Source organism: Ochlerotatus camptorhynchus, unplaced genomic scaffold (genome assembly GCF_037179485.1).
Source record: "Ochlerotatus camptorhynchus isolate MF236.1 unplaced genomic scaffold, CSIRO-AGI_Acam_v1.1 ptg000274l, whole genome shotgun sequence".
Classification (NCBI taxonomy): Eukaryota; Metazoa; Arthropoda; class Insecta; order Diptera; family Culicidae; genus Ochlerotatus; species Ochlerotatus camptorhynchus.
In genome coordinates this window covers 4,418,964-4,432,172 of record NW_027040763.1, presented here as the reverse complement: position 1 = coordinate 4,432,172, position 13,209 = coordinate 4,418,964, and the positions used below count along the sequence as shown (strand labels likewise).

General features: G+C 40.0%; 1 protein-coding gene across 1 annotated transcript in view; it reads left to right on the top strand.

Moving 5' to 3' along the window:
- The window catches only part of neb (nebbish), a 49,580-nt gene extending 44,314 nt beyond the window's left edge, over positions 1–5,266 (top strand). Inside the window, exons 2-4 of the mRNA XM_065227413.1 lie at positions 2,711–3,321; positions 3,393–3,579; positions 3,928–5,266. Of these exons, the coding sequence (XP_065083485.1) occupies positions 2,711–3,321; positions 3,393–3,579; positions 3,928–5,112 (1,983 nt within the window). The 3' untranslated portion in view covers positions 5,113–5,266. The remainder of the gene's footprint in view (positions 1–2,710; positions 3,322–3,392; positions 3,580–3,927) is intronic.
- The last annotated feature ends 7,943 nt before the right edge of the window (positions 5,267–13,209 follow it).

Sequence of the window (13,209 nt, the reverse complement as noted above, 5' to 3'; positions counted from 1 at the left end):
AGACGCCCTGCATCCAGTCGGCCGGAAAAGTCGCGGTGTCCCAGATATTGACGAATAGTTGATACAAAATTTGTAAGGATAGCATGGGGTCAGCTTTGAGCATCTCTGCTGATATGCGATCGACCCCCGGGGCTTTGTTGGACTTCATACTTCGGATGGCTGCTTCTATCTCCTGCACTGATGGAGCTTCAGTGTTGACGCGAGTAACGGATCATACCGAGATGTGATGGTTGGTTGACCGTTGAAACTTCGAGAAGTTGTTCAAAGTGCTCAAACCAACGTTTCAACTGGTCAGTGGGGTCGGTGAGCAACTGTCCAGTCGCGTCTTTCACAGGCATCCTTGGGTTCATCCTCGCCCCGCTCAGGCGTCGTGAAACATCATAGAGGAGGATATCGCCAGTTGCTGCGGCTTTCTCCCCTTCATCAGCCAGGAAGTCCATCCACGTTCGCTTGTCCCGTATACAGGAGCGCTTAACTTCCCTCTCTAGAGCCGAATACCGCTGACGGGCCTCGTTGTTCCTCGGGTCCTTGCTCGCTCTATCGTGGCTTTTGCTTCTCTCCGCTCCTTGATCTTCCTCCAGGTTTCATCGGTGATCCACTCCTTCCTCTGAATGCTCAGCTCACCCAGGTTGTTCTCGCTTGCTTCAATAAAGGCATTCTTAATGCTCGTCCACTGTTCTTCTACGCTGCCACCTTCCGGAATATTAGCTTCGCGAGCCTCGAGCTCTTCGACGAACGATCTCTTCACTGCTGGGTCTTCCAGTCGGCGTGTGTTGAATCGCCGCCCGAGTCTCTCCTCCCGCCGTTGAACCCACGCAATGCGTAGGCGGATCTCACATTATCGCTACATCCCACTATTAATAAAATGATTTGAAATAAACTTGAACATTTTTAATATTGATCCACTGCAATACTTAAATTCGTTTCGTCACACCGGGAGAGTAAAAAATTGGTTCGGATTGACAGCTCGAAAATGGCTCGATTGTGAGATTCGTCTTCGCATCACCCAGGTTTAGACCAAGTGCTCTGCACATACCTACGAGCTTATATGTATGACTATGACTATATGCAGAGCACGGAGCCTAAAGTTAAATAATAAACAAAGTTGCTCTGCATAGTTTTCCTATTCTAACGCGAAGCTATTCATTTGCTTGCCAAAAAATCACAAATAGCTCAATTTTAACCAAAACTGGGCCTTTGATTAGGAAAACTATTCACTAACATGGGACAATCATGGAGCCACCAGCAGTATACAGAATAATAGACATTCTATGAAATGTTTTGTAGTTATTAAATTTGAAAGGATTGTTCAAACTTAGAGGGTTACTTAAGGATTCTGATTTCTGGAGTTACAATGAATTTTGAGGACTAGGAGCAGGAATAAATATTCCGCGAAGAATTAATTCGGTTATCAATTTAGGAACAACACCAAGTTTAGGAGTTGCTTTAAGAACTTCAACACTTCTCGATTTGTAGTAACTGCTAGCTCACTCACACAAACTTATAACACCAGGTGGTAGAGACAAATGGTCGATTAAAGAGATTGTTTACAAAATCAGATACCTCGATTTGAAAAGTGACGCTTGAACTATGCCATTTTTACAAAGACTTCATATGGAGAAGACTAGTAAATCTGCCAACATAAAAAAGTAACGCTGCGCTTGAGCAAAGATAGAATCACTGCATAGAAATATAAGCTAATTGTAATTATGGACGTCTTCTTCTTCTTGGCATTTCACGTTCTTATATGAGCTTATGTTTGCTTTCAACTTAGCACTTCCACTATTATTAATTGAGAGCTTTCTATGCCATCAAATGTATGAATTTCTATATTATGTGCCAAGCATAATGATACCCTCTATGTCCATGGAAGTCGAAAACCTTTCGAGGACCAGGAGTCGAACTCGCTGCCTCCGGCTTGGTAATGGCGAACTGACTGAGACTCCAATGACGGACGTACACGGTTCAACTAACTCCAGATTTGGTAGATGGCTTTCCAGTAACTTGGCAGTGAGTAGAGAAGTTGGACATCGATCGACTTACTGGGCCTTCAATTCGCAGTTTAAATTAGTTAAACGCCGATTATAATCGTCTAAACTAGGTTAAGATAGCGTAAAAGTGGCCAGTCTCTTTGATTAAAAAAAGCATTAAAATTATTAGAGAGGCAACTTTATCAGAAAAACCTGGGGAGCCGGAAAAAATAAAGATTTTATTTTCATCACGAAAAACTGAGATTTGTAAATCATTAATTAGATTATCTTCTAACAGGCTTAGTTTTCTCTAGATTGTGTTTTTAACATATAGCAAATCAAGGCTACTCATTTACATCTCCTTCGCTTAATTCAAAATAATGCAAAATTTGCCTATAGTATGTCTAGTGGGAATAACATTTTTAAGGGTGTATGATCAGGGGAAGAACTTACTTAAGTTCGAAGTTTTTTTTTTGATTCGACTCCGGCTTGATTACAATTTAATTCAATCTTCGATCAGGAAGTTTTCTCAATCAACAAACGACATCTAACGATCATTGGCTAACGCACGATCTGGTCGTACTGATCCATGATGATTTAACAATTTACTTCATTCCAATCTACATACTAGATATGATACGTCAATATCAATGCTATCAATTTCCCAGCGCAATTACAACCGACAAACAATTGGCTTTAATTACTCATTCGTTCTTCATTTCCTCTCATCTCATCGGTAGGAAAACCTTGGCGGCAATTCACGGACGGCCATGCTGGCAACGATCTCACCAGCAGCAACGCATATCGATGAAACACTAGCCACGCTCCGCTATGCATGCCAAGCACGAACCATCGTCAACCGTGTCAAGGTCAACGAAGATCCACACGATCGAATTATCCGTGAACTGCGGGCCGAAGTTGAGCGGCTACAGGTCCTACGACAAGACTACGAACGCCAAAAGCGCCTGTCCGCCAATCTGCAGCAGCAACAGCAACCGAGAAAAATCATTATAGAAACTTCGGTTGATGATAGCGAGGTCGAAGCACTGCGGCAGCAATTGTCAGAAACGGAACAAGAACTTGTCAAGGCTCAGAAATCGTGGAGAGAAAGACTGCTGGAGGCGGAGGACGTGCGCCGAACCGAGATGAAGCTGCTTAAACGGAAGGGTCTTGCTCTTGAGCTGTCAGCCGAGCAGAAGGAACCATGTTTAGTCAATTTGGCTGCTGATCCCATGCTATCCGGAACGCTGTTGTACATAATTCCAGCCGGTATCGTGAAGGTTGGACGACCCTCGTCGTTCTCAACGCCGGATATCGTACTGGAAGGACCACTCGTATCGCATCATCATTGGTAATGAGTTCAAATTTTCGCTTATATATATAACAACTGATGACACCTATCTCTTCTACCACTCACAACAGTTCAATCGAAAACAGAAATGGTAAACTGTTTCTAACTCCGGAGGATGCCGAACAGTACGAAACGTTTGTCAACGGTGAGCTGGTTCGTGAGCGACACCAACTGTTGCACAACGATCGAGTGGTTATCGGCGGGTCGCACTACTTCCGTGTTTCGAACCCGCTCTGTCCGAATCGTAATAAGCAAATCGTAAGTGCCATCTTCTACGATAGGTTATTTAAGCGTGTAATTTGGACAAAAACTATGTTGGACAAGTTGCTAGAAGGGTATGCGTTGAATTATCTGTGGTAATGTCAGTCTATTTGTGGGATAAGAATAATTTGCAGAATAAAATTTAATGCAAGCGCTGAAAATTAATTGCTAGAATTGGATTATTAGTTGAAACACATAGCTGAAGTCCCGAGAAGATCAGAAAAAGAGTATTTGAAGACTAGAAAATTATTCCAGCAAATTTGTGAGTTGCATGCTTCAATCACCAATTCCGTGCATCGCATTTTTTTAAACTGAATCCTCAGCTATTTCTTTGCCATTCCACAGATTGTCGATTTTCAGTCGGCCCATCAGGAAATCCTACGCGAACAGGAGAAGCGGCTACGCCGTGAGCTGGATGCCGAAAAGCAGGTGGCCATTTCGCGAATCGAAGCCGAGCGCATCGATCATGAGCGACAGTACGAAGAGCGGCTGGCATCGCTGGAATTGGAAAAGTTCAGGTACAAGTGCCGCCAGGAGCTGCTGGAAACGGAAAAGGAAGCAATGCTGAAGCACAGTACAGACGAAGAGGGACAAGCTGCACTAGAATTTACCCCCTTCCAGTCGAATTTGGCAGAGGAAATTCGGAAAATTATGGAACGACCCAGCGAGGAAAGCTTGCATCAAATTCAGTTGATGGTTAAGGAAGCCACCCAAAGGTGCAAGGATTTGGGGCTGGAGTTTGAGTTCCAACAGTCGCAAGTATTGGATGAGCTGGGAATATTTAGGGCCGTTGTCAATATCTACGATAAGACTAGTGGAATGGTGGCAGAGTGGCTACCAGCCCGTTTGGAGTATTGGCTGGGTGTGGTGAGGGATAGAGAGGATCTCAACAAAGATAACATTTTCGAAAACTTCGATCTAGAATGGAAGGCCAATGACGAGGAACTCAGCCAACCACTGAATGATTCTCGTAACTCCCGACGAATATCGCTCAATCTGACTTCGGTTAAAGATGTAATTTTGAAAAGGAATAGCCCAGGAAAAAGGTCCCCCTCAACCAATGCCAGAAAGTCAGAAAGTCTCCTAAAGTCCATGTTCAAACTAGGCAATTCCAATCCAAGCAGTGCCCGAAAGGAGTTATTCGCTGACGAAAATCTACCTGACCCCCGCCATCGAAACGATGAAAACGTGCCACAAAATCAGCAGTCTCCTTCGCCAACCAAGCCTCTCCGATTCGGAATGAAGGCTAGCAAACAGTTACGGGACATTCAGGTGGCGACCGCCAAGCTCAGGAAACTGTGCGAAAAGTATCACCGGAACAACCCCCAAGACGACAGCATTTGCACCATATTTGATTCGAACGATGGAAACCGATCGGTGGAGCACATGGCTAGGGACTTCCTCCAGTCGGTAACGGAAATCGAGAGTGCCGTCCAGGATATGCGCTTTGTGCTAACGGAGCAAAGCGCGAAGCAAACGGCCGAAGACGAGCAAAAATCGTCCAAGTCGGTAAGGTTTCTGTTGGATTAGGGTCGATTTGTTCGGTGCGCCCTGGTGATGAATATGCGTTTAAATGCTCGACATACTTGCATTGTTTGATATAGTATTAACCAGTTATATCCTTACTAACACTATTTATTAGCTTTACTTCGACGTGTTTTTGGGAGGTATTTCGTAGATATATTTTTTTTGTCAATAATTATTACTGTGAAGCGTAATATATCGATCGTGATTTTCTTTGGAAGCAGACGGGTTTCACTCAGAAAGAAATTCCTGCTAGGTTATTTTCTGTGCTGGAGAAATAGGTAGCACATACCTATATGATTTTAAAACTTTTCTATGATTTTCGGTGGAATTAAGAATCGGAGAGGACGTCTAGCTATTATTTTCTATTTGTATGTCTGATTTAGTTCCAGCTGTTTATAGTAGAATAAGAGCTCAAAAGTACAATGCTGGATTTTTCCTGTTCCATTTACATTGCCCCCTCTTCCATCCTCTCGTCTTCGAGTACCTTGATTAATTCGTCCCAATTGTAAACGACGGTGCTTTTTTTGAAATTACGAAGTTACTATACAAATGATCCTTATTTTCTAGTTGTTTGATACTGGCCTTAATTCTGGAGGTAGTACTTAATCCGGTAACCCTTTATTTTACACACGAAACACTCGTTTTGAACGATCCTCAAAAGGCATTTTGTGTGCCTTTTGATAGCTTACGTTGCATATCGTGCCGGGGATGGTGATTTGAATTCCCAGTCTGTTGACGACATTTTTCGGATTGGGTTTTTTTTCACGCTGGCTCGACCAGTGGTTAGCAGCAGCACCCTCTCAGATTTCAATGACAATTTGTGAGTGTAAAGATTTCGTCTACTTCAGGAACTTTGCATGTGCTTTAAAAAAATTCTAGACTACCCTTTGAAAAGGGTGGAACTTTTATTCAACTTTTTCTGCAAAAAAATATGTAACTCAGAAAGACCTTAGAAAGTTTTGTCAAATAGTGGCTCGTAGAGAATTACACTAGTTTACAGCATTTTTGAACTCGGTAAGGTGATGATCATTTCCAATGCAAAATCCTACGCTGAATTCAATGCCGTGGTCAGAAAAAAATAAAGTAGAGCCATTTTTGAGATATACAAAAATCTTGATTTTTTGAATTTTGGACAAAAGTACGATTACTAAAATGTCAATATCTTTGGAACTAGTGCACCAATTTTAAATCTAAATCTAAATAAATTTGCTATCGTTCACTGGAATAATATGTCTTAATTAAAAATTTTATTTTGAGATCATTTAAAAATTTACAGCATTTTTTTTATTTTTCCTGCGAATTTTCCATAAAAATCTAGTTTTAATCAACATTTTTAATGGGATAAAAAGATTCAAAAAATCATTCCATAATTTATTCTGAAAGTCCATTCAAAACCGGAGAAAATGAGCCTTTAATGGATGAAATCGGTTGGAAATTGTCGAAGTTATGAGCATTTTTGTAAAACACTTAAAAATGTTGCTGAAATACAACAGCTTTAGATTTCCTTTTCTAGGTGTCGTTGTAAGCATCCAAATCGCATGTAAAGTTTTCATGGGAGATTCTTTTCTCTACATATCAATTTGATTAAGGCATATCAGGATTTAAAACCGAGTTGATACAAAAGAAATTTATTTAGGTTTTATTAAAAATGATTGAGAATCGAATGACTTTGTCTTCGATGTTTGAACTTGTTTTTCGAATCAGAAACCAACAATAGTCACCCATCATTGCTTCATCCCAAAACCCTTGGTAACGACGTTCCATCATCTTCATTTGTTGGTGAAAACGTTCGCCGTGCTCATCACTCTCGTCACCAAGATTTTCCGGGAAAAAATCCATGTGAGAATGTAGGAAATGTATCTTCAAAGACATATTCACACCTGTGTTCAGTGAAATAAAAGGATTTGAAATTAATTATATGTAACAAACACAATATTTTTGATTTATACCAATTTTCTCATAATTTTTGAGCAATTCATCGACGGCTTCCTCATAATCTGGGCTTCTGAAATTTCCTAAAAAGGTTGTGACAACACGCTGGAACGATTTCCACGCTTCTTCCTCATCTGGTGTCAAAACTGTATTGAATGCGGAATCATTGAGCAGTTTTTTGATCTGTGGGCCAACAAATACACCTTCCTTTATCTTTGCGTCAGATAAATTTGGAAATACTGATTTCAAGTACTGGAATGCTGGCCCTTCTTTTGCCCAAGTTTTATATGTAGTGGTGGAAGTATTATGCGTTCTTTGCGTTGTCTTTACCAATTGTGAAATTATCCCGTTTTGGCCAATCTTTTCGGACGTAGTGTTCCTTACGAGCTCGACTGTCCCATTTACACAAAAAAACACATATATTTTGTGTATCCCTGTTGCAATCCAGTCAACATGGCAACCACTTTAAGATCGGAACAAATTTTCCAATTGTGTTGATTGTAATTTATCAAATTGAGCAATAGAGCCATTGATTCATACGTTTCCTTCATATTAACGGCATGAGCTAATGGAATAGAAGGTTTCTCATTCCCTTGATGCAGTAAAACGGCTTTCAAGCTCAACTTGCTGCTATCGATGAATAAACGCCATTCAGCTGGATCATATGGCTCACCAAACTCTTCAAACAAGCCGTTTACGTCATGGCAAAAACATGCCTTGTCCTTTGTAGAATAATATTTGTCAAATTTCTTGTGACGATTCCTGTGACAAGAAATTTTGACCTCCTTGCTCAGCATGTTGTGTTCTTTCAAGCGTGATGCCAGCAATTCGGATTTCTCCTTCGATAAGTCGAGATCTCGCACCAAATTATTAAATTCGGATTGTGTAAACAGTTTTGGGTTTCTTTCCAATTCCACCTCGAAGTATTCCTCGCATTCCTCCTTGAATTTCTCCTCACTTTTTGTAACGGTCGATTCAACAGAGGGCGCTCGTTTCCGCTTTGGATAAACAGGATACGGGACCGACCTTGAATGTGGAACAGGTTTTGTCATAGAAGCCACTTGTGGATACTCAACTGTTTTGTGACGTCCTTGTTGCTTAACTTTTGTCAAGCAGAAATAACAATCCGTTGCATGACAAAACGGTCGACGTCATATGGTGGGCATGTCAAAGGACAAATAGCGACTGATAGATAACAAATAAGTGAGTTAGTAAGTAAGACATTAACACTTATCAAAAATAGATGAAGTAAGATAATGTCGATCAGGAAAGAACAAAGCACTACCATGCTGTACATAAATTGTTTATATGAAAGTTATTCAAAAAATCAATTTACCTTGCGCCTGACATCCACCTAGCCAAGCACGTTTTGCACGAACTACATAATACTTTTGGAATCCACGGTTCGTCAAAGTCTCCAGGATCAATTTTCAAATAAAGCCTGTATGCAGTTTGCAACGAAGCAGTGAAATTGACCGATTTTGTAAATATATAGTTGCCACACGCGTAACAAAACTTTTGAGGATCATTTTTACACTTGAATTCACGTTTTGTAGTATACATCGTTAAGCAATGTTAAAGAAAAAAAGCTGTCAAATTGTGGTTGCGTTAGGTTCTCGCCGAGCGGTCTCACAAACACTAGCGTAAATTATATTGTTGAAAATATCCCATTTAATTTTGCGTGACAGCTGGTAGTGTTAGTGAAATGCACCGTATGCGTACACGTCCGCAGAAAGGCTTACTGGAAGTGGTGCATGAACCTAGGAGCGGGACAACGGCCAATCTTGGAACATTCAATTTCCATGATTTTACAAAACATTTCATAACATCGACAATTTCCAACCGATTTCATCTATTAAACGCTCATTTTCTTCAGTTTTTAATGGACTTTAAGAATAAATTATGGAATGATTTTTTGAATCTTTTTATCCCATTAAAAATGTTGATTAAAACAAGATTTTTATGGAAAATTCGCAGGAAAAATAAAAAAAAAAATGCTGTACATTTTTAAATGACTTCAAAATTAAATTTTTAATTAGAACATAATATTCTAGTAAACGATAGCAAATTTATTTAGCTTCATTTTCATAAAAAAAGATTTAAAATTGGTGCACTAGTTCCAAAGATATTGACATTTTAGTAATCGTACTTTTGTCCAAAATTCAAAAAATCAAATTTTTTGTGTATCTTAAAAATGGCTCTACTTTATTTTTTTCTGACCACGGCATTGAATTCAGCGTAGGATTTTGCATAGAAACGTTGGTCAACCACTAAAGTTAACACTTTTTATGTTGTTTTGTAAACTAGTGTATGTAAGCTTTAATAAAAAAAAATAAACAAAAATTAAATATATTGTTACAAAACTGAAGAAAAAAAATGTTTTAAAATTTTAAAATTATATTACTCATTACTTCATTATTTTTGAAAATTATGTTTTTATAGAAAGACAGACTATTTATCTAAGTCGGGCACTTTTGCAGAAAAAAAAAGTTATCCAACATGAACTTGTTCGTGTTTGCACTGGATGAAACCGAAGACAACATATCAAGAAGACTGTTACCGCCAACAATTAATTCGAAACTAATGATTTTAAATTGGCTCACTACTTGACTAGCATATTGGTCCCAAGCAAATTGATTAACGTATCCCATTCTAATATAAATTCCAGATTTCTACTTCCACGTAGTGTAGTATGTTTGTTTTGATTCGCTATGAAAGTTTGACAGATAAAATGAGGGGTTCGTGGATTTTCCTACACACTAATCCAGCATTTAGTTGTTCGGTATTTTTTTGTACTGGGCTTACACGGTAAAACGAAAGATTTACTGAAAATTCAGTTTAAATCAGGTGAATAACCGTCGTTCTGTAAAACACAAACTGAACTTCGGTATCGTTTGATGCAAAATACTGTACACAGAATATTTGTTTACTGAGAATGTCGTTAATTTCCAAATTTTCGTGGTTTCACGAAAAGTCAGTAAAAATAATTACTGTGCAAAAAGTAGTCTTTATTTTTTTACCAACTGGTCAGCAAAATAGCCAAAAAAAAAACAAGGTTTACCGACCACGAATTGTAAAACTCTAACCTGTAAATTTTATTCCCGGCGCCATTTTAGCTTCAGTAAAATCCGGGAGCAAGTGTTTAACCCCCCGGTTTGCCAAAATTTTAATTATATCATGAATTATATCATGACGGAACTGAGAAAGCTCAACAGCGAAATAGAAGAACTATTTCGTTAATACCAACACTTATTATTTACTCTTTTTGCAGTTCCTTGGTCTCCAATAAATTTTGATTAACAAAATGGATGTTTGCATTGTTTGCTTTCACTATCGACGCGCTATTTCGGGGTACGTCAAGGGATTAAGTCGTCATATTAATTGGCATATTATAAACGGTGAATTGCACCAGGATTCATGCTTTTATGACTGCACATTCACTACTTTTAATAAAACTGGGTAACACGGTATAATAATGAACCAAATAACTGACTTGTCAGTTAAATTGCAGCAAAATAAACAAAAAGAAAATACTGGGTTTTCCAGTATACGCAACTCGAACCAATTACTGAATGAACAGTTATTTTTGACAGATTGACAGTTCGGTAATGCAAATTATTTCTGTGATGACTACTGGGCGATCCGCAATTCAAAAACCCAGTAAAATTTTACTGACTCCAGTAATCTAAAGTTAGTGTGTATGTTTCGAGGGGTGAATCGATTATCTTGGGACCTTCTAATCGGCGAAATCCACCTACGCATGGCGTGGATCCAGCGACGGGAGGAGAGACTCGGGCGGCGGTTCAACACACGCCGACTTGAAGATCCAGCGGTAAAAAGGTCTTTTGTTGAAGAACTTGAGACTCGAGCTGCGGACGTTCCAGAAGGTGGCAGCGTAGAAGAACACGGACGGCCAGCAAGAATGCCTTTATAGAAACAAGCGAGAACAACTTGGGTTGGCTGCGCACTCAGAGGAAAGAGTGGATCACAGATGAAACCTGACGGAAGATTGAGGAGCGTAGAGAAGCAAAAGTCGCGATAGAGCGGGCGTGAACCAGAGTCCCTTTATTTGGTATTCATTGACTACGAAAAAGCTTTCGACCGTCTCAATCACGATAATCTGTGGGGCACCCTGAGACGCAAGGGAGTCCCGGATAAAATCGTCAACCTCATCGAAGCCCAGTACGAGGCTTTCACGTGCAGAGTTCTGCATAACGGAGCCTTGTCCGACCCTATCCGTGTAGTCGCTGGTGTGAAACAAGGATGTATACTATCACCGCTACTGTTTCTCATCGTAATCGACGAGATCATGGTAGGTGCAATTGACCGTGTACCGAACCGTGGGCTGCTTTGACAGGCTATCACCATGGAGCATCTCAACGAAGTCGTTTGGCTGATGATGTTGTTGTTGTTGTTTATTGACTTTACGGTAGAAAGTTTCCAATATCTTGGCAGCCAGATAGCGTCGGACGGCGGGACCAAGAGCGACATAGGTGCACGAATCAAGAAGGCTAGGGCTGCCTTTGCGAGTTTACGAAACGTATGGAGATCCAACCAGATAAGTCAACGCACCAAAATCCGAATTTTCAACTCGAACGTGAAATCTGTGTTGTTATACGCCAGCGAGACGTGGTGTGTATCAGCGGAGAGCACTCAAAAGCTGCAGGTCTTCATCAACCGATGCCTGCGGTATATAATTCGTGCCTGGTGGCCTCATAACTGGATCTCGAATGCCGAACTCCATCGTCGATGTCATAAGAAGCCGATAGCAACAGAAATTCGAGAACGAAAGTGGAGGTGGGTCGGCCACAAACTTCGGCGGGGCGGAAACGAAATCTGCAAGCAAGCGCTGGATTGGAATCCAGTAGGACATCGCAACAGAGGCAGACCCAAGGGCTCATGGCGGCGGAGCCTCAATAAGGAAATTAAGCAAGTCGATAGAAATCTGACCTGGGCCCAGGTCAAGGCCCAGGATGGAAGTCTTTCACGTTGGCCCTTTGCACCGCTGGTGGTGCACAGGACCCTTATGTAAGTAAGTAAGGTCTTGCGCTTGATAATTATTCGTCATTAAACACGCGCCTTGGTCAATGTGTTTCGTATTTCTTCAAAACTAACTCTAAAATAAAATAATAAAATAACGCTGGTCGCCCAAAAACTTCGAAACAAGTGCAGAATCTCTGTGATGATATTTTCCAGACATGTGCAGACCCAGAATAATAAATAAAAATCAAAAAAGGATTTAAATACAAAAGAAAAAAAGAAAAGAGAAATGATTTTAACTGTATTTTGTGACTAAATGCAGCATTCTTCCTAAATATTTAAAATGCTGTACTTGTTCATTCATTATCAATTCACAACAAAAAATAAATATGCATGGTAGCGATTTACAATACCCCTGAACGTCGGTGGACACCGCTAATCGCACGATCACGAAGCTCACCAGTAAATATATTAAATGGAGAATCCTCATTTTTAATAAGGGGTAGAGTTAACAGATGGAGTGAGCATCCTGTACTTTGGCTTTGGATTTTTAGTTGTTCGAAGCAAATGAATTGGTAGTAGGGGAAATGACGGCTTCGGCATGACAAACTATTTTCGGCAACCCAAATTGAAACACTATTTTCACTGGATTTTCTTACGAAAACACTTCGCTGAATGCATGCAAACGATTCTTTATGCTTTCAGCTTCAATTTGACTATATTTTTATCACTGAGAAAAAGCAATCTAGCAGGGTTTTCTTGAAATGAAACCAGTGGTGGCACAAGTCCTGGAGTTTAACATTTTTTCCTTAACATTTGATACTTTGTGCGATAACCATTGTGACGACACACAAAAACAAACTGGCAAGCGGCAAAAATGTCATGACATTTCTAAACTTTTTTCTGCCAGCGACAGAACATTTTCGCACAAAGAAGCAGACAAGACCGGCGGCGCGCGCGACATAAATTTATGTCGTGTAGAATTTTGCTGATTTCTGGCTAATTACTGCATTTATTTGATGTTTATTGCATGGAATTAAAAGATAAGAATGAAGACTGACCACTCATAAGCATTGATGTTAAAATTATGCGTAAATAAGGGAGTTGGTAATTTACTGTCACACGCAAGCCTGCAGCTAAAATTTCATTACAATAAACAGTTTGAAAAAATCAGGCTGCGAGATTTTA